The 20234-nt window shown below is 34.2% G+C and overlaps 1 protein-coding gene across 1 annotated transcript in view; it reads left to right on the forward strand.

The window, feature by feature from the left end:
• The window catches only part of fa2h (fatty acid 2-hydroxylase), a 31217-nt gene extending 13844 nt beyond the window's left edge, over positions 1 to 17373 (forward strand). The window contains exons 2-7 of the mRNA XM_065291629.2: positions 6905 to 6997; positions 12234 to 12376; positions 12630 to 12730; positions 12928 to 13100; positions 13196 to 13448; positions 15271 to 17373. Of these exons, the coding sequence (XP_065147701.1) occupies positions 6905 to 6997; positions 12234 to 12376; positions 12630 to 12730; positions 12928 to 13100; positions 13196 to 13448; positions 15271 to 15338 (831 nt within the window). The 3' untranslated portion in view covers positions 15339 to 17373. The remainder of the gene's footprint in view (positions 1 to 6904; positions 6998 to 12233; positions 12377 to 12629; positions 12731 to 12927; positions 13101 to 13195; positions 13449 to 15270) is intronic.
• Positions 17374 to 20234: the final 2861 nt, after the last annotated feature.

The following is a 20234-nucleotide window of genomic DNA, read 5'->3' on the forward strand; positions in this document are numbered from 1 at the left end:
GTTGACTGTTGCTCATGAAAGGGTTAACAGAAGACAAGTGCATGAAATCAATAACCGTGTTGTTCTTAAATTCACCGCAGAGTCAATATTAGTACATACATACTCATCTGCATACTAACAACATCACTATATTAAAGGTGCAATATGGGAGTTTTAGAAGGATCTCTTGACAGAAATGCAATATAATGCACATAACTATATTAGTGGTGTAAAAGTTGCATGTTGTGTGCTTCTATGGACAGATATAAGAACATGCACACACAATTTGATTGGAGATTGTAGTTATATTAAACTATAAAGGAACAAGATATTAAAGTCAAAACATGGAAATAGAAAATGGGGTCATGCATTTTCATAGTATGTTGAGTGTTGGTTTTGTGGTTTTGAGGTATACAGTTCTGTAAACCAGTAGCTTTTTGGACACATTTGATGAGGTTTTCTTTGTTTACCTGAGGTTCGAGTGCATGCCAGATTTGACCATAAATGAATATGTTCACACAATAAAGACACGGATATGGATGCAGTAGATATTTTAAGAGCATTTGACTTTCAGTATCTGTAAGATTGTAACTGGACCATAATAATGAAAGCAGAATTAACATAATGTCCTAAAAAAAGTCCTAAGTTAAAAGGGACATGTCATGAAAATCTGACTTTTCCATGTGTACGTGCTATAATTGAGTCCCCAGTGCTTCTATCAATCTAGAAAATGTGAAAAAGATCAACCCAGTAACTTAGTTTTGGTAAATCATTCTCTGCATGCATGTGAAAAAATAGGTCATTGAAATTTGGCTCCCCTTGTGATGTCAGAAGGGGATAATACCGCCCCCTTAATCTGCACTATCCAACCACTGCACTTCCATTTAGTGCAGATATCAGCTCATTTGCATGTTAAAGGACACACCCAAAAATGGCACATTTAGGCTCACACCTACAAAGTGACAATTTTAACATGATATAATAAATTATCTATATGAGATTTTGAGCTAAAGCTTCACATATGTACTCTGGGTACACCAAAGATTTATTTGACATCTTAATAAAGTCTTGTGAAATAGTCTTGTTCCCTTTAAGCAAACTAACAAGGCAGTGAAAGGGTTGAAAAGTTTTCCAAACTTTAGATTTGAGAGATCCAACTTAATATCTGTCCAGAATCTTAATACATGAAGCATGATTCGCTGTAAACAATTATATCAAACCGACATATATTTCTATGTTAGTTTAACTTAACATATTAAACAATCAACATGTTATGTCAACTTATCAAAACTTAGTTTAACTTAACAAATTAAACAATCAACTTGTTATGTCAACTTAAAATAGTTGGTTGAATTGACTTGCAACCAAAGTTGTTCTTTATAGTTTAGTTTTGTAACTCTTATATGTGAAATATGATTTTAAATCCTTTTATGCTTATTTATTTAGCAACCCTCATCTTGCTTAAGTCTGACAATGCTATATTTTCCAGACGTCCATTGTTCAGACAAACATATAAAAACCTCCAGATTTTTTGGCAGTTGGTAATGCTAGTGTACTTGTATTTTGCAATAATACCACACTTTAAAAATTGTTATTTTTACCCATAATGGGTTAATATTGGACAGAACACATGCTAGGTTAAAATTGACCCAATTTGGGGTTGTTGTTGTTATGCAAATGGGGTCAATTTTATTCCACCGGTGTGTTATGTCCAATATAAACCCAACATGACCCAGCCCTTTTTGGGGACATGTATCTTTACAGTATATATCACCAGCTTTTTTATAAATATATATATATATATATATATATATATATAAAAAGCTGGTGAAATATACTGTAAAGATACATGTCCCCAAAAAGGGCTGGGTCATGTTGGGTTTATATATATATATATATATATATATATATATATATATATATATATATATATATATATATATATATATATATATATATATATATATGTATACATCTTTATACGGTATATCTTTATTACTGCCTGTGCTAATATTGTAAAACTGTTTTTTGAAATGCACTTCAGAAATAAACTTGTAAAAAACATTGTAACACTCGGACCAGTTGCAATGCTTAAACAAAACGATGTTATAATAGCACCGTAGTGTTTTACCTTTCACCTACAAACCTACAAATATCATTCTTATATTTGCTCTGCATACTTAGTAGAGATGAAATGAATCATTTTAGCATCACTAAATCCATTAAAGTTCCTAAACTGCTACACATAAAATCTCAACCTGGTTTACGCTCCATCACCCCTTGTTCTCCACAGAAGGGTGACACGCATCTCGTGTCACATGTGCCGGACAGGATAAAACATTTCTGAGCTATAAAGGCAAATGATTTGCTATCTTTCACATTAACTTTGACCATGAACTCCAGAAGTATGTGTCAATGGACTTCATTCACAGCAAACCTTAAAGTTGCGAAGTCGAGGATGTTTCGAAGTTTAGCGTAGACCAGATAGCATCTCATACAACAGTTTCTAAATTTGTCTCACATGTTTATGTACAACGTACAATCTGTTTGCTTAAAATAACGTGATAAAGATAATCAGATTATATCATTTCACAAGGTTTATAATCTTACTGTATTGTTTGAGATGCCTGTCTTGCAGGTTTTCATTGCTTAGATGGAAACTGTGCCTATAACTACCGCTGTTTGTTTCTGAATTCAATCCCGTGTGTATTGTCCTAGTTGCTAGTTCGGTGTTTTTTGTTGATGCATATCTACATACGTGTGCCTTTTTTTAGGTGTAAAAAATCCCTTACAACGTGATTTGTGCCTTGTCAGAGTTTACATCACAGTTATATCAACTCTATTTCCTCTTTTTACTATTGGTTTGTCTTTCTTTCTATAATAATGATTGGTGTGGCACGTTGTAAATGGTAAAACGCACCAGCAGGCACGTATGCATCCCGTGAGCAAGGTGTGTCTGGGTACAATAAATCGTAATTACTCAGTGATTGTACTATAAACGGTATTTTTTTGGGCTGCGTGGAATGGATAGTATGTGTTAAGTGCCGAGAACAGAAACACGGACATGTTCAGAATGAAGTTTGACTGGTGTAAGTGTCAACAGCAGTAACCTTAAATAAATGCGTATGCGAATACCTGTGTGATCGTGTTTTTTACGAACTGAAACACAGTTACCTGGATTATCTGGTTGGGCTTGTCTGCTTTGTTTCACGCCACAAGAATGTGGCTCGGGTCATATTCACCCTGTAGTGCTTTTAGTTGTTTTAGTGGTTTATGTACCGTCAACTCCAGATACCTTGGGAATCAAGATTGAACGTTGAGAGATGGGTGGAGCGGGGTAGAAGATACATAAGAAGAAAGGGAAAATTGGGAGGGATAACGGATTTCAGGGATGTCATGCTGAAGATCATAAAAATGTTATTACCAGGCAGTACTGCTTTTACCATTTTTTTTAATGAATGGGTTAAAATTATGAATTTCTGTATTGTGTCATTAGTTTTTTGTACATTACGTTTATGCTACTTTCATTATTATGTTCCATTTACACAATCTTTAAGAGTATTACTACTATTACATTATTTTATTAGGTAATATTTTTTGTATGTGCTTTGTTTCTATTCAATTTAAAGCTTCTTTGTAACAATTAACATTTTATATATAACTTTGAATTGAATTGAATTAAATATAAATTGATCATAAAGGGGCGGTTTCCCAGACAGGCTTATCCTAATCTCAGACTAAAATGCACGTTTGAGCTTCTATTACTGACATATCTTAACATATATCCATTGTTTTGTCTCAAGATGCATAACTGTATTGTTTTTTGTAAAGTATGTTTATAAAAACTACTTAAATGTATAACTAGGCCTAGTCCTGGATTAATATAAACCCTGCCCTGGAAACTGTCATTGTTGAGCAAATGTTGGCTTTCAATCCAATACAACATTTAGTTTTTTCTAGATATTTTCATTTTAAATACATTTTATACAGCGAGTGAGTTTTATATATAATAAAATCAGAACGGATTTTGCAACTCGAAGAAACAAACATTTTACAAGGAGGGGATTTTAAATGAATTTGTACCAAATGTGCATTGTATAGAAACGTACAATTTATAAAAAAGCAAGAATGAAGCCCCACCCTAAACCCAACATCACTGGGGCAGATTGTAATAAAACATGAATGGTCCCTACCTGTCAATGGGGCGGTGCCCCAAAGTCATTGTTGAGCAAATGTTGGCTTTCATTCCAAGGCAACAATTCGTTTTTTTTCCAGATATTTTAATTTTAAATACATTTTATGCAGTAATTGAGTTTTTTTTATAATAAGAGCAGAATGAATGCATTTTTCAACCTGAAAAAATATACATAATAAAAGCAGAACAGATTTTTCAACCTAAAAAACCCCATCACTAGAGGCAGATTATAATAAAACATGAATAAATCTTTAAAAAAATATATATAAAAAATGGTCCCTACGTGTCAATGGGGAGGTGCCCCAAAGTCATTGTTGAGCAAATGATGGCTTTCATTTCAATGGTACAATTCGTTTTTTTTTCCAGATAATTTCTTTTTACATACATTTTATACAGTAAGTGAGTTTCATTTATAATAAGAGCAGAATGAATGCATTTTTCAACCTGAAAAAATATACATTTTACAAGGAGGGGATTTTAAATGAATTTGCACCAAATGTGCATTGTACAGAACCATAGGATTCATAAAAAAAAGCAAGAATGAAGCCCCACCCTAAACCCAACATCACTGGAGCAGATTGTAATAAAACATGAATAAATCTTAAAAACAATATATCAAAAAATGGTCCCCACCTCTCAATGGGGTGGTGCCCCAAATTCATTGTTGAGCAAATGTTGGCTTTCATTCCAATGCTACATTTAGTTTTTTCCCAGATATTTTCATTTTACATACATTTTATACAGTGAGTGAGTTTTATATATAATAAAAGCAGAACAGATTTTTCAACCTAAAAAAAAACATTAATTTTACAAGGAGGGGATTTTAAATGAATTTGTAACAAATGTACATTGTACAGAACTGTACAATTCATTAAAAAAGCAAGAATGAAGCCCCACTCTAAACCAAACATCACCGGGGCAGATTATAATAAAACATTAATAAATCTTTTTAAAAAAAAAGTATTAAAAAAAGTACACCTTTGCACCTAAACAGTTCAAATTTTGGCTTTCATTCGAATGCAAAAATTAGTTTCATTTTAAATACATTTTATACAGTGAGTGAGTTTCATTTATAATAAAAGCAGAACCGATTTTTCATCCTGAAAAAAAATTACAAGAAGGGGATTTTAAATGAATTTGTACCAAATGTGCATTGTACAGAAACGTACGATTCATTAACCCAACATCACTGGAGGAGATTGTAATAAAACATTAATAAAGCTTTTAAAAAAAATTGGTCCTACGTGTCACTGGGGCTTTGCACCTTAACAATTCAAATTAGTACCTTCAAGGTACAAATTGGTACCAAATGTACACATTTATGTACCTAAATGGTACATATTAGAGCCTTTTAAAGCCCCAGTGACAGCTTTGGACCATTTTTTGACAGTCTAGATTCAAAATTGGTAAAACTGTTATTGCCATGGTCATATCTTCGATATGGTCTTACTCAGTCAATATTAAAGATATCAATGTTTTAAACATTATGTAGGATGATTTTATGTAGAAAACAGAAAATCACAAAAACTGACTAGCTGGTTTTACACAGATTTGGTCACCTGTAGTATGCAACTTCTGGAATGCTGTTCTTCAGAAAAAAGGTACAAAAGTCACTGGGACGGTACCTTTTAAGAAGTTCCCAATATGTGCCATTTAGGAACAGAAATGTATAGCTGTATGCTAAGAAATATGCACCTTTTAGGTGCAAAAGTGTACTTTTTGTGACAACTTTTGTACCGTCTTGTACCTTTTTCTGAGAATGTACTATTGAAACAGTCACATCACAATAAACATGAATAACAAGTTGGCATTAACTGTGATAAGTCCAGAATCCACTTTTGTAACATGTTATACAGTACACAGTGTACATATGCAGAGTATGCACATGGCTTATATTCCCATAACGGCTGTAAGGTTGCCATAGGGGCTTGTGCGCGTTGGTGCGTGCGCAGGTGTGATAAGGGGCAGGGTTAATCACCTCTTTAACGTTAGAATGGTATGGTGCGACATGAGACCTGATTAATATTTCACCTGTCCCACCAAACTAGCCATCTGTGAAGGGTGTGTTTGTGTGACTGACTAAAGACATAAACCCTTCCGCACGCCGCTGTGAGACATGACATCATGTGTGAATCGGGCATTATGAATATGCATCAAGCGTCACGTAGTTATTATTGTGGTTTGATGTGTTTATATGGGTGTGTGTTTTGAACGCGTTTCATGACGTGCACCTCCCATATATTGTGTGGCTTTTGTGTCACAGTGTTGGAATTCATACATTCAACACGTTTGAATGAATTTTTCCGGTTTACTTTCTTTTGTATGTAGAACGTTTTCGAACAATAGCAAGTCACGCGCAAGTGTGATTTTAAATAGTTCATACAAATGAAAACTTTGTATGGGGTGGAAAAAATATCACAAATGTGGTCCAGTCTCATGGGTTATATACCAAATATTTTGATGGTTTTGTGCGAGAAATTGTTTTTTGAGCCTGGTCTTTTTCATTTGCTTTTTACATAAAATCATCCTTGATCATATATATAACCTTGATATATTTAATATTTACTGAGTAAAGTCATGATGTCAAATATTTAAATCAAACGTAAATGTAAAGTTGCTTATATAGTTGCTTTATTATTAATGAACAATTTGATGCAATAGTGAAATCTCATCTTGTCAGACATGTTCATTGTAGTTTTACTGACCTGACTCTTATCTTTTTTCTTTCAGACTCTAAGACAGAGAAAGAAGATCACAGAAGACACAACAAATGAAGAAGCAACCGCAGCCATCAAAAAATGCAGCAAAGTCAATGAAGAAACGGTATGAAAAAATACAAATTTTGATGCTTGTCTGACATGAATACTGAATTGTTCATGAAACATAGTCAAACAATAGTCCCTAGCTGTCAATGGGGTGGTACCCTTTCTAAAAGTACACATTTGCACCTGTTGGGGCGGTTTCCCGGACAGGGATTAGACTAGTCCTAGACTAAAATAAATGCAAGAGCTGTCCAAACTGAAAACAACTTGCACTGACATATCTTAAAATACATCAGTGCCCTTTGTTTTGCATCAAAATGCACACAAGTAATGTTTTTAGTAAGACATGTTTGCTTAAACTTGTTAAATTTCCTTATTAAACTAAGGCTTAGTCCTGGTTTAAGCTAAGCCCTGTCCGGGAAACCACCCTATAGAGTTCATATTAGTACCTCAGAGGTACATATTGGTACCAAACAGTATCTGTACCTAATGGCCCTTTACATTGCATAGGTCAGGTCGGGTCAGCTCACTTCACTTTAGCTCGGTTAGCTTTTCCATCAAGTTTAGTATCACTTTATAGTGGGAGGGATTATAGGCGTGTCATTATATTTGCCCGCCTACTGCTGTGACATCATACAAGTGAGAGCGTTGTTGTACATTCCCATACATTTATTTCTTTATCAGTCTGCAATAGGGATGCTTAACGATTAATCGCGATTAATCGTTAGCAGAATAAAAGTTTTTGTTTACATCATATATGTGTGTGAACTGTGTATAATAACTTTGTATAAATAAATGTACACGCATGCATGTATATGTTTTAGAAATGTTTACATGTGTATATACATTTGTATATTTATGTATAATTTATAAATATAAATACTTAATATATACATTTTTTTTTCTTAAAATTATAGATGAATGTGTTCATATTTATATATATACATATTTATTATACACATATGTGATGTATACAAAAACTTTTATTCTGCTAACGATTAATCGCGATTAATTGTTTAGCATCCCTAGTCTGCAACAAACTCTAAATTGAACACCGCAAATAGATGTTTGCACATCACCTTTATCACTATACCTCTGTCTCACATGACCGTTTAGATGGCGTAAGTCGACGGCAAGTTGCAAAAAGGCCGTGCATGCGGATGTTCGCGTCGCGAATGTGCCGCCACAAACCACAAGTTTGGAAAACACCGGTATAGTGTTCTTGATTCTCAACCTGTGGATGTTTTTCACCGCTAAAAGGGAGTTTGGGAACTTTCAACAAAGCACAAATGACAACAGGTTTGCTCAAAACAGCGCAAGCAGGAAGGTAAAGCTAATCTTGCGTTTAGCATGACGCTAGTAGTGGCGATTCTCTCAGACCAATCAGTGATCTACAGTGGCTGTTACTCAATTCAAAGAACGCAAAAAACTGACTTGCGTCCTTGTGGAGATCGATCACAGAATGCACTTGTGAGAATTGAGATGTGTGCCTCTTCCTGTTGGTCACCTGACCTCCACCATTGTTTTGCCGTAATGACTTTTGGGGCGCAAAGCGATTTCAGCGCACAAGTCTGCACTCGATGCATCCTCGATATCAAGAACACATCCGGGTATTTTCATTGGTCCTCTGTACTTGCGTTCTTAAGAATTGGAATTGAACATAGACGGTTAATGATGACGTAGAGCGAGAACACAAGGACGCAAGATCGCTGAAGAGCGCATATTGAGAAACAGCCAGTGTTTTTAGCGTCACGTTTTAGTATCAGCTCAGCTTGCTTGGAACCCCAACCGAGGTGGTACTAAAAAAAGTATCGGGTACAACGTACTGCATCCATTGGAAAAGCACCCAAAAGTAAGCTGACCTAACCCAACCCAACCCTTGGGGTACTATGCAATGGAAAAGCGCTATAAATGGGGTACATGTTAACTAACCTCAATTCTGAAAATACAAAGAGAAGCAACAGCAGCTGCCACGGGACAAACATGCCGGCATCTGAGACAACATAGAGACAGTTTGTCCATTTAGGGCTACTGTAGAAACATGACAGCGACTTCTATGTAAGGAAACCCGTGGTGTTTGTAGATATAAACGGCTCATTCTAAGATAATAAAAATACAGTTTATTATATAAGGTCACCACTGATAATATAGTTATATTTTATATTGCATTTCTGTCGAGAGATCCTTCTAAAAATCCCACATTGCACCTTTAAGGGGTACTGCATTGCACCAGTGACAGCTTGGGACCAATTTTTGCAATACAAGCCATATCACAATAATTGACATTTCTGACAGATAGTAGTAATAGTCCATCCAAAAACTAAAAAGTTATTTAATCCTTTACATTCACTTTTCTGCAAAGTTGGTCCGTGACTTATTTGCTATTTGATAGCTGTGGATGCAAGCCAGAACGAATAAGGTTTGAATGAAGTTTTATCCTGTAAATCCTTGGCACATTCATGAGAATTCATGAGAGAATAGGCATGTCCAAATCATTTCAATCAGATATTTTCAATGAATCGGTATATCCGCTTGAGAAAACCGCCTTTAACAATTGAATCACAAATTTGATACTTTTATAAAGCTTTTGTGTCCTTGGAAACTTAAAAGCCTCCATTTATTCTAAATGCATGAAAAAGGGAGCCAGTGCATTATTCAAAATCATTCCTTTGTGTCTCGCAGACAAAAAAAGTCAGACAGGTTAGGAACAACATTGGTAGATGCAGTATTAAATGTTTGGGTGAACTGTCCCTTTAAATGTCTATATTACAGTTTACTTGACATCTGGAAGCGAGCCTTTGATCATATGACAGGAAACCACAAACACCATTGCGTTTTTTTACACCAACGGTGTGATAGGCTGAATAGCATGTGATATTGTTTTCTGTTTTCTATAAAAAGAGCTTTCATTTTAGTTATTTAGTTATTACTCTAGTTTAGTCATTTCTACGGCTGAATGGTTTAACGAAACTGACTAACAAACTTTGCTTTCTTTTTCATTTGCTTTAATCGGTAAACTCGCATAGATCTTTTACAAACATCGATTGTTTGGTCCAAAGCCTCTAGGTTTGACAGACAGGGTTAGTGATCTCCAGTGCAGTGACCTGGGCCTGAGATCCGCGCTGTACCAATCGCTTATATCTTCCAATTATCTGAGATTCAATGTTTGCATATGCATGATTGTGCAAACAAATGTGCTCATTAGGAATTTCTTTTTACCGATTAACTAGTAAGCTATTCAGAAATATGTGACCCAGGTGTGAAAACCCAGCTTACTACAGGAAAAACGATTCCCTATTGACAGGAATGTGGTCTCTGCACCTGTTAGCAATGCCTTCATTCATACCCAAGTTCCTTTGAGGGGAAATAAAGAGGCGGTGATTTATCCTCATGTGCCTGTTCATAGACGGACAGATGACATTTCAAAGAATCCAACCTGTTTTCTTCGTACTCTCCCTCTTATTGCACAAAGAAGCAATAAACAACAAAGTGGGCGGTTATCTTATACTTGGTATCCTGTCATGCAGTAACACCTTGACTGATACCGCCAAAACTATGATATAAGCATTTTTTAAAAGCCAATCATATTTTACATCACTGAAAGTTGATGGCCTTTCGTACTTTGTAACAAGTTTGCACGCTTGAAGTCGTCACATCTTAGGTAAGTGACATTGGAGAGGTGCTATAATGCACGTGATTACCAGACTGTACTTGTGTTATATCAGACAACTGTTACATAAAATGAACATAAAGGACAGAAAAGAAGGATGGATCCATGTTGAGTTTAAGGTTTTGAGGTTTCTTGGGGAGTTAGCGCACCCTTGTGGTCGAGTAGTGACACACTCACTTTCGCTTCTTTAGTTCAGTGGATTTCAACATTTTTAACTAATTCCTTAGTCCAAAACAGCATTTTAAGGCCCCCACTCACTATTTCTACCCCCCCCCAAAACAACAACATTGAAGAGTTTGTCATAACTGAAGATATACATGTATATAAACACTAAGAAATGTTTTAATTTTTAGTTATTTTAACTTATTGTAATGCAAGTTTTGTCTCATTTTAAATTATTTTTAATCATCTCAAGGCCCTCACGTGGGCACCGAAACCCCTGGTTAAGAAACCCTAAACTATACTGTTATCATGCCCGTTACCGTAGCCAGCTATGAGACCACCGAGGTCCGGATCTCGGTAAAAAACATTATATAAAGAAATCAAATTAGAATTTCTCTGAATGACTAGTTAGTAATTTAAACTATTTATATTGGCATCCGCGTATATAATTAAGTTTTTGGACAGTTTACTGTATATTTTTGCGTAAAAATGACAGCTGTGAGACGCTGGCGGCCGCAATGTTGCCAGATCCCTTTGTGAAAAATCCTCTTTAGACGTAGTGTGTAATGTTTTAGCAATTAATGTGACAATTTGGGAAATTTAAAAAGTGAGAATGTGCTGGTTAGTGTTAGCGATGTCTCTGATTTATTGCTGAAAGACAAAGTCTGAACTTATTTTTTCTTTATGGCCCATTTTGTTTGTTTTCGTACTAATATCTATCAACACGGGACCAGCACTAACAGTGATCAAATTCCGTCATTCAGCATCATGAGCAGGTTATTGCTGACATGATATTACATTCGGAAAGACATGCACAATAATCATCATGATTATGTATGTAATAAAGGCTTTTAACACTAAAAATCAGTAGAAAATAACACTGATACAAACTACAAAGATGTAGAGTAGCGAAATATGTCAAATATGTTGGGAATTGGGTATGAAGAAGGCTATGTTATTTTTTATTCAGTTAAGGAGGTAGCATTTAACAAAGTCATGCTAAAAACATTCATAAGAGCACTAAACACGTTAAAGTTCTTGCAAAGTTCTTGTTTATATGTTGCTTATTAACACGGTTAATATAATGCTATAATTTGCATTGTTGAATGAAAATAAATACATTTTCCACACTAACGGTAAAGAGTTTACAAGCTGTGACGTAATAAATAGCACAGTTATGTACACTTAAATGAAGTACTAAAGACTAATTTGATATATTAACTACAAAATGAGTGCACAAAATAGTACATCTAGTGTACTTAAAGTTTATTTTAGTGCACATTTTTCTCCTGGGATAGCATTTGTTAACACCCCTGGACCTCACTAATGTCAAACCCTGGCTACGGCCTATACTGACATCTAGTGGAGAAAGTAGGGAACTTCTCAACCTAGCCATAAACAAGCAAACTGACATTACTGATATACTGTTTGAAATTTTAATCGTGAAAACGATTTTATTGTTTAGGATCTGGTAGACTGGGGAAAACCGCTGGCCTGGCAGGTCGGAAACCTGGGAGAGAATTATGACACGTGGGTCCATCAGCCTGTGGACCGACCGATCCGACTGTTTGAGTCAGACTTTTTTGAGGCCAACACAAAGACTTCATGGTATGAGAGATGAATTGATTTTTAAGTTATGATTTCTTGTTGATTAATTTATTTTATTGTATTCCTTATAATTGTTTGAAAAATTTGAATGAACAATGTATGCAGCGCTCAACAAGATTGTTTTTACATGTTGACTGGCCCACCACAAAAAACTGACAAATCCTTTTTTTATGCAATGTTTTCATATTATATTAACATTTTCATTCAAATATTTTTTCTGTTACACAATAAACATTTGCATTTGTGTATGCAGGTACATGGTGCCTATTGTATGGTTGCCATTGGTCATCTATCTGAGCTGGTATTGCTACGCATTACTGGCACAAGAGAGTACAAGACTGTACATTACATCAGGTAACATAATCTGATCTAATCCAAACATCATTCATTTTAGTTAAACGAGTAACAAAGAGCCACTGCTAAGTAAATAAGTGTTGCCAAGTGTTAAATTTACCTTGCGTGTGATAATGTACCTATCGAGTGAAATACAATATGACTTTGACTCTATTTGATCAGTATACATATTATACTTTCTTTCTTGTCATCTTCAGATTACTCCGTTCTGATCCACAAGTACACCTTTCCATTTATTTTCATGATCGGTATGTTCATTTGGTCTTTTGTCGAATACTGCATCCATCGCTTCGTCTTCCACATGCGCCCACCTGCCCACAATTATTACCTCATCATGCTGCACTTCCTGCTGCACGGTCAGCACCACAAGGTGTGTGATTTATTCAATATCTGAGATTCATCACATTTATCACAAAAGCTTTTTAAAAACCAACCACTCATTTTACTCTTTTTTTATTACTCAAGTCTCCATACGATGGCTCTCGTCTGGTGTTTCCTCCCAGTCTGGCGGCTATTGTTATCGGGGGTTTCTATGTAGCGCTCATCAAGATCTTTCCTGAGGGTCTGGGGACCTCGCTGTTTGTCGGAGGTCTGTGTGGATACGTGGTCTATGACATGATCCACTATTACCTGCACTACGGCTCGCCACAGAAAGGCTCTTATCTGTATGGATTAAAAGCTTACCACGTCAAACACCACTTTGAACACCAACGGGCAGGTGAGGACAAGTTTATCAAGACCCCAGGTGTAAGGGCATGGGATGATGGTTTATATATATACTGTATACTACCATTCAGATGTTAAGGGTCACTTAAACATTTTTTATTCATTTTCTCCTCATATTTTACTAGTAAACTCTGCATAACACAAATTTAGCTATGAGAATCAAAAGGACTAAAATAATGTTATAGGTTTTATTATAAATATTTTAAAATATTTATCTTCATTGTAGTCAACCTTTGCCTAGAATTTGTACAAATCGACATTTTATCAAGCAGCTTATTAAAGATTTAAAGAGTTTTGAAGGGGTTCACATCTATTCTGGGCTCTTATTGGCTGCTTTTTCTTTATTATTTGGTATATTTGTATGTATATATATATATGGATTTATATGGAAGCTTAATCCATACAAAATAGAAGTTTGTGTTTGGAATATATATTTGATATTTGTTTGTGTAATGTGTGATGTTAATATAATAACATAAATAGATATATATATATAATACAATATAGTATACGATTAACTGCGTAAATATATATATAATAATAATTTTAAATCATAAATATGATTTTTTGTAAATAATTTTTTTTTGTAAACATAAATAAAATAAAAAATGTATGTGTATATATATATATATATATATATATATATATATATATATATATATATATATATAGACCGTTTCAGCAGTAACAACATAAACAAGCGGCTGTCGCGGTCCGCACGTAACTTCCGGTAAACTCCGCTAAGAATAAATAACAACAAAGTTCTTTAAACATAGTTTATTTATATAACAAGCAAAAAAACAACACATAGATTACCTAGGAAACCAAAACATTTGTTATTTTCGACGAGGCATTCATTCAAGAGATCAGTTTAGTAAGTAGTCAGACCATTAAAAAAAAGAAACCGGAAGTAAGGTTCGGATCCAGACGTGTATCACGTGCGTCCGATGAAACCGTCTATATATATATAAATTATAATTGCATACAGTGCACACACATATATTATGCAAAAAACTGACTTATTATTATATATATATATATATATATATATATATAAAGATTAATCGCATACAATAAAATAAAAAAAGTTTTTTGTTTAAAAGATAATTTTTTTGTAAATATAAATAAAAATAATTTGATAACAATACAAAAATTCTGAAATTAATAAATGTATTTGTGTGTGTCAAATATACATAATAATTATACACAGTACACATACATATATTATGCAAAATCACTTTTATTTTGTATGCGATTAATCGTGATAATCTTTGCCCAGCATGAAGGGGTATGTATGATTTTTCTTTTTCTTCATTGGAAAAGTAAAATTTCTCAAATTATAAAAAAAAATAATTGTAGAAATGGATGCCTTAGACTGCATATAAAAAATAAAAGCCCAGAATGGATGTGATTTCCGTTAAAACTCTTTGAAATTGATCACGTGGTTAAATGCGATGAGTAAGATTTTTGCAAATATACTACAAAGGGCAACTACACTTTCAATGATAAAATATAACCAGGTTTTGATTTATTTCGGAAGCTTTTGGTCACAACATAATTCCTATAGTTGCCTTTATGTTATGCCTGTAGTTTGAATAAGTTTATTATTATTTCATAATGTAGAAAAATATAAATATTAATAAAGAATAAGTACGTTTTTACAAAATGGTGATGTATATGTATATAGCATAGGATAAAAATAAAGATATACATATTTAATATTGTCATAAATGTCAGTATAGGATGGTATATGATCTTGTTGTTTTATCGTTCTGTTTGTAAATCTGATTTCTTTTATTCTGTCTGTTCTGCAGGTTTCGGGATCACCACTACATTTTGGGACTACCCCTTCAACACAGTCATCCCGGAGCAGACGTTTTAAAAACTCCCTTTTTTTGCCACAACGACCAAAGCAATACATTCCCATTAAACTCCTATAAGCCTCTCCATTTCCCACTGAATCCCCGTCCAGTCTTATGTCTTTGGTACCGTATTAGGTACACAGTCTTACCCCTCTCTGCTGCTATCAGCTATAGTCTAAGGCCTTCATGATCATCAGTTTTACGAAAAGGGAGAGTGCCTAAAACTTCTTGAATCACAGAATGTCGAGCTATATAAATATTTATATTTACTTTATGAATATAATGATGAATCAAAGAAATCTTTTGTTTATTAGAGGCACCAGAATATCACAAAACGTACAGTTTTGCCCATCCATATAACATTAGGTGATGTATAGATAGACAACGGTAAGTGTGGGATGGTGTGTGAAGGTGTGGATGAACGAGAGCGAGAGAGAGTATAAATGATTATCTTAGTAGTCGTAGTGTTAATGTGCTGAAAGGTGTCAGAGGGAGCCGTCAGACCCCATGGCGGTCGTGTGAGCCATTGCCTTTAAGGAAAACTCAGGAAAGTCTCAAACGCTTTTATCTACTCAGTGTTGATGCTTACGGACCATTGGTTCCCCCGCTGTCTGTCAAACATGGCGTCTCCTATAACGGCCCCAAAAACTTTGGACACATAAAAATCTTGAGGAAATTATACATCAAATAATTTTAAGTAAATGTTTTTGCAGGTTTGATGTTTTGTATAAAAATAATGTGACTCATGTGTCCAAAGATTTTTTTTTGGTGAACTGTATTTGTGACGTTATATTCTTCTTATTGCTTTTTGGTGGGGGTTATTTCAACCCTGTCATCTTTGGTAGTCTTTCGTGGGAATTGTTTTCCCGAACTTGATGGTTAGATCACAAGCCTCCGTTCTTTCTTATCTCATCCACTTTGAGGTGTTTTTTGCCAATTGTCTTACTAATAAAACAGGAAACCGAAACCAGCGCTTCTTCAAGCAATATTTAACATATCCAGTGAGATATTAAGTTATAGAGGATTCAAGCTGGCCTTTTGGTTCTCCCAAATTCGCTGTCGCGATTATGAACTAATGAGGGCATGAAGCAGGGTGGTTGGGTCTCTCCTGTCGGTGGGGGTTGCCTGATGTCCGTACTAGTTATCTTAGGGTGGAGGGTCTATAAAAATAACTTTCGTAGATCAAGCCAGCGCGACCCTTCCCCATTCTGGTGTGACGATCTGTTGCATCTGACCAGGCTTCAGGAGAGGGCCAGCAACCGTGACTGATCTCTCATCAGTTCATACGACAGATTTTTATGTACCGCTCTTTTCTCTCTTTTGTTCATACCTTTTGTCTTGACACTGGTTGATGTTGGATATTTTCCAGAAAGGTGAAATGGAAGCCGTGGCCTCATTCAGCTCCGCTTTTATATCGGTTGCATTGTTTCATTCATGATCACACGTTTTCACATCAGCATAAATATTATGGTTTATCCAGTGGTGTAACGTTGATTTTTTTCATTTCTTTATATGAGCTTCATGAGGCCACCGTATACCAGTTTTCTCTTGAATATATCTATATTTAGATAAAGATTATATTATATATATATATTTAAGTAACAATGATCCTGATGTGCCTTAGGGGCATTCGCTACCTTTCTGTTCCCTACGAACCAGTTACATCATGTAATGTAAGCCACGGGAGGGATGTCAGGGTTCGATTCAGGACATTTAAATAGGACCTTTCTTCTTACCGTGATTCAATGTCAGAACGAAACTAATAAAATGCAATGGACTTTGTGATGGTTTTTGATTATTGTAACTGTGACGCCCTCCTGAGCTCAAGTGAATCGATCCTACGGCACAGGAGGATGCTTTAAGCAAGTGAACGGAGCGATATATTTTTCTGTTTACACTTGTAATTAAGGGAAGCTTTAAATCGAAATCTTTCAGCTACAGATGCCTCTAATAAATCGCAAAATCTGTTTACTTTGTATTTTTATTTTGTTTTTGGAAATTTCTATGCAAATGCAATTGTATTTGTAAATAAACTTATGTATATTTCTGAGGAAACTTCTTTGAGTTGTGCATTTACTGACTTTGGATTGCTTTTGTTTGTTTACATTTAGATAATAGTAATTTATTTAGTAAGCTAAAAATGTAGCATCAACCTACTGTTTTAAGTTTTGACTTCTGATAAGTTGACCTAACTGAGTTGAAACTGTTTAACTTAATTTGTTAAGTTTAAGTAACATAAAAATATATGTTGATTTGACATCCCGCAGTGTTGGGCGGTTATAGCAAAAGTAAAGATGAGTTTTTAGTTTTTTTATATGACAAAAAAATGTATGAACTTGGACTCGTTTTAAGGTAATTTATTAACTGTTTTACGGGCCAAAATATATATAGGCTTGCTTAATGATGTACTGTACTTAGTCACCAAAAGGTTATTTCAGGTTTGTATAAAAAAAAGTGTTCCTGATGAGGCTTTATGTTAATCTGCAATACCACAATTATCCACTAGATTTCGCACTTACCCAAGTTATAAAAAAAACTAAAGCAAAAACGTTATTTACTAATTTTAAACTCTGTGTAAGTTTTAATAATCGTTATGAAACTGATCTCTAACAAAATTCCTTCAAAAAATGATATTTTTTCAACTTTTTGCAATATATATATATATATATATATATATATATATATATATATATATATATATATATATATATTTATATTTAAAGAAAAATACCCATATTTAAGAGTTTATAAGCAGAGAAAATATAGATAGGATGAAACGTTTTTTTCCCCGTTTTGTTTGTTTGTTTGAAAGCAGAGGGCCTGTTCTTTCATTTGATATATTTGTTTGTTGTTTACATGTTTTTAGAAGAAAATTTTCCTGGAAGGCATTTTGTAAAACCTAATCACAAAAAATGCTGGCAGGCAACTTTTCAAAAAGTGGCTGGCGGGGAGTGAGTTAAAGTGTATTTAAGGTACACAAGTTACATCAGTTTGTATACAATGTGTATACACCGATTTTTTATGTTTTTTTTAGGGATTAACAGAGAGTTTATTTATGTTATCAATTCAACCAAATTACATTTTTGTGAACGGCTACCTCTTGGAACCCAATGAGGGACATACTGTAAAGTAAATGTAAATAGGTTCATGCATCTGGGAGAAATTGGCCCTGAATATGAAAACACAACATGTGCAACATAAGTAAACTCTTTCACTTCCAGTTATTTGCATAAAAGTATTTCAAAAGACCAAGCCAAATCGTACAGACGTCCTCCCACAAGTGGTTACAGTATCCATGGACATGAGGGAAAAAAATCGTGGAAACGGGAAACACTTTATAAGGTCATAAACGCTTTTATAACAACAATTACATTATTTGATAAATTACATCAAATTACTACTCCCGTACATTTTTTTTTTTAATGTATTAAATATTGCATTTGCTCTCAGGTTTTGGTCCAAAATTGACTATCGGTGCAATACAAACAAAATCCAATAGAGGGCGCCAAACGACTGCTGCCTTGTAATCAACTCAAAATCAGTAAAAATGAGCGCGAAAAAACACTGTAAACTCTGCAAAAAATGTCGCGTATTTAACAGTTACAGAATATATACTGCAAAATACTTCAACAGGATCAAGACGGTATGTGTGATTTACCAAGAAAGCATCGATCTTTTTAAGGAACATGCTTTACTCGTTTGTTTTAAATTTTTTACGGAAACACATAAGTAGTAATATTATTTAGCACTTCATTTAGATGATTTGCTCCTACGAAAATGAATCCATGATGTATAGTTTTCTATTTTAATTTACCACAGTTACCACAAATGTATTATCTTCTCACCACAATAGTTAAACCATATTGTATTTTTAGTAAAACTATGGTTATGGTAATCAATCGGCTAAACATGGTAACGTTAACACTGTCTGTTGCAAATCATGGCCCTAAAATATTTTTAAATATATTTCAAAATATACAATAAATGGCTAGAAAATATATTTGCTGAAATATATTTTGGAATATATTTTAAAATATATTTAGCCATCCATATATTTCAATCCAAAGAAATATATTCACGTCGTATTGGAAGAAAAACTTGTAACGACCTAACAGTTTTAAAAAGGTTAAAATTAAGATTTTAAACTTCAAAAAATACTTAACAAAAATTACTTGTATTTAGCATATATTTAAAATATTTAAACATAATGAAATATATGTTGTTATATGAAGGTTAAATCTAATTTTAGCGTTACTTTCTAAAAATGTATTTAGCATATATTTTTGGCCAGGGAAATGTATTTTTTGTCTCATGAGGCAGCGAGGCAATAAGTCAGCTGCCTTCGGTTTCGGATGCAGCCTTCAAAATCCCTGTGAACAGGAAGTCACTTAAAATGATTCATGTGATCTTCTATAATGGTACACAGCTGGAAACTTCCGACAACCACAATCCAATCGGCACTTCATTGTCTGCTTTCAATTTCAAACCAATAAATTGTTTTAGCTATTAATTATTAAAAATTACCTAATAAACACACAAACTGCTTTCATGGATCTGTAAAGTCATACTTTCATCCAAAACACCTTCACCTATGCAAAATATACCACAACAATGTATAATGCAAAATTACCCTTTTTCTTTACTACATTTAAATCTGATAGGTGAAGTACTGTTGTTAAATTTATGTATTTGGGTGGAGTATAGTAAAGCTGGCCCTTCACTTATATTCCAAAACTTGATATTATAATAATATTACACATAATCAGCACATTATAATAAACATGCTAGCAACCTAAGTACAGTATTAGGATCTATGCCTATAGTTATGCATGTCTTTGTTTGCAAGTTCAAGTATCCTACAGGCTCTTTTCAGAGACAAACCTGGCAGGCAGTAGGACCCAGATCTGCACAGACTG

Source organism: Paramisgurnus dabryanus, chromosome 23, assembly GCF_030506205.2.
Source record: "Paramisgurnus dabryanus chromosome 23, PD_genome_1.1, whole genome shotgun sequence".
NCBI classification, from domain to species: domain Eukaryota; kingdom Metazoa; phylum Chordata; class Actinopteri; order Cypriniformes; family Cobitidae; genus Paramisgurnus; species Paramisgurnus dabryanus.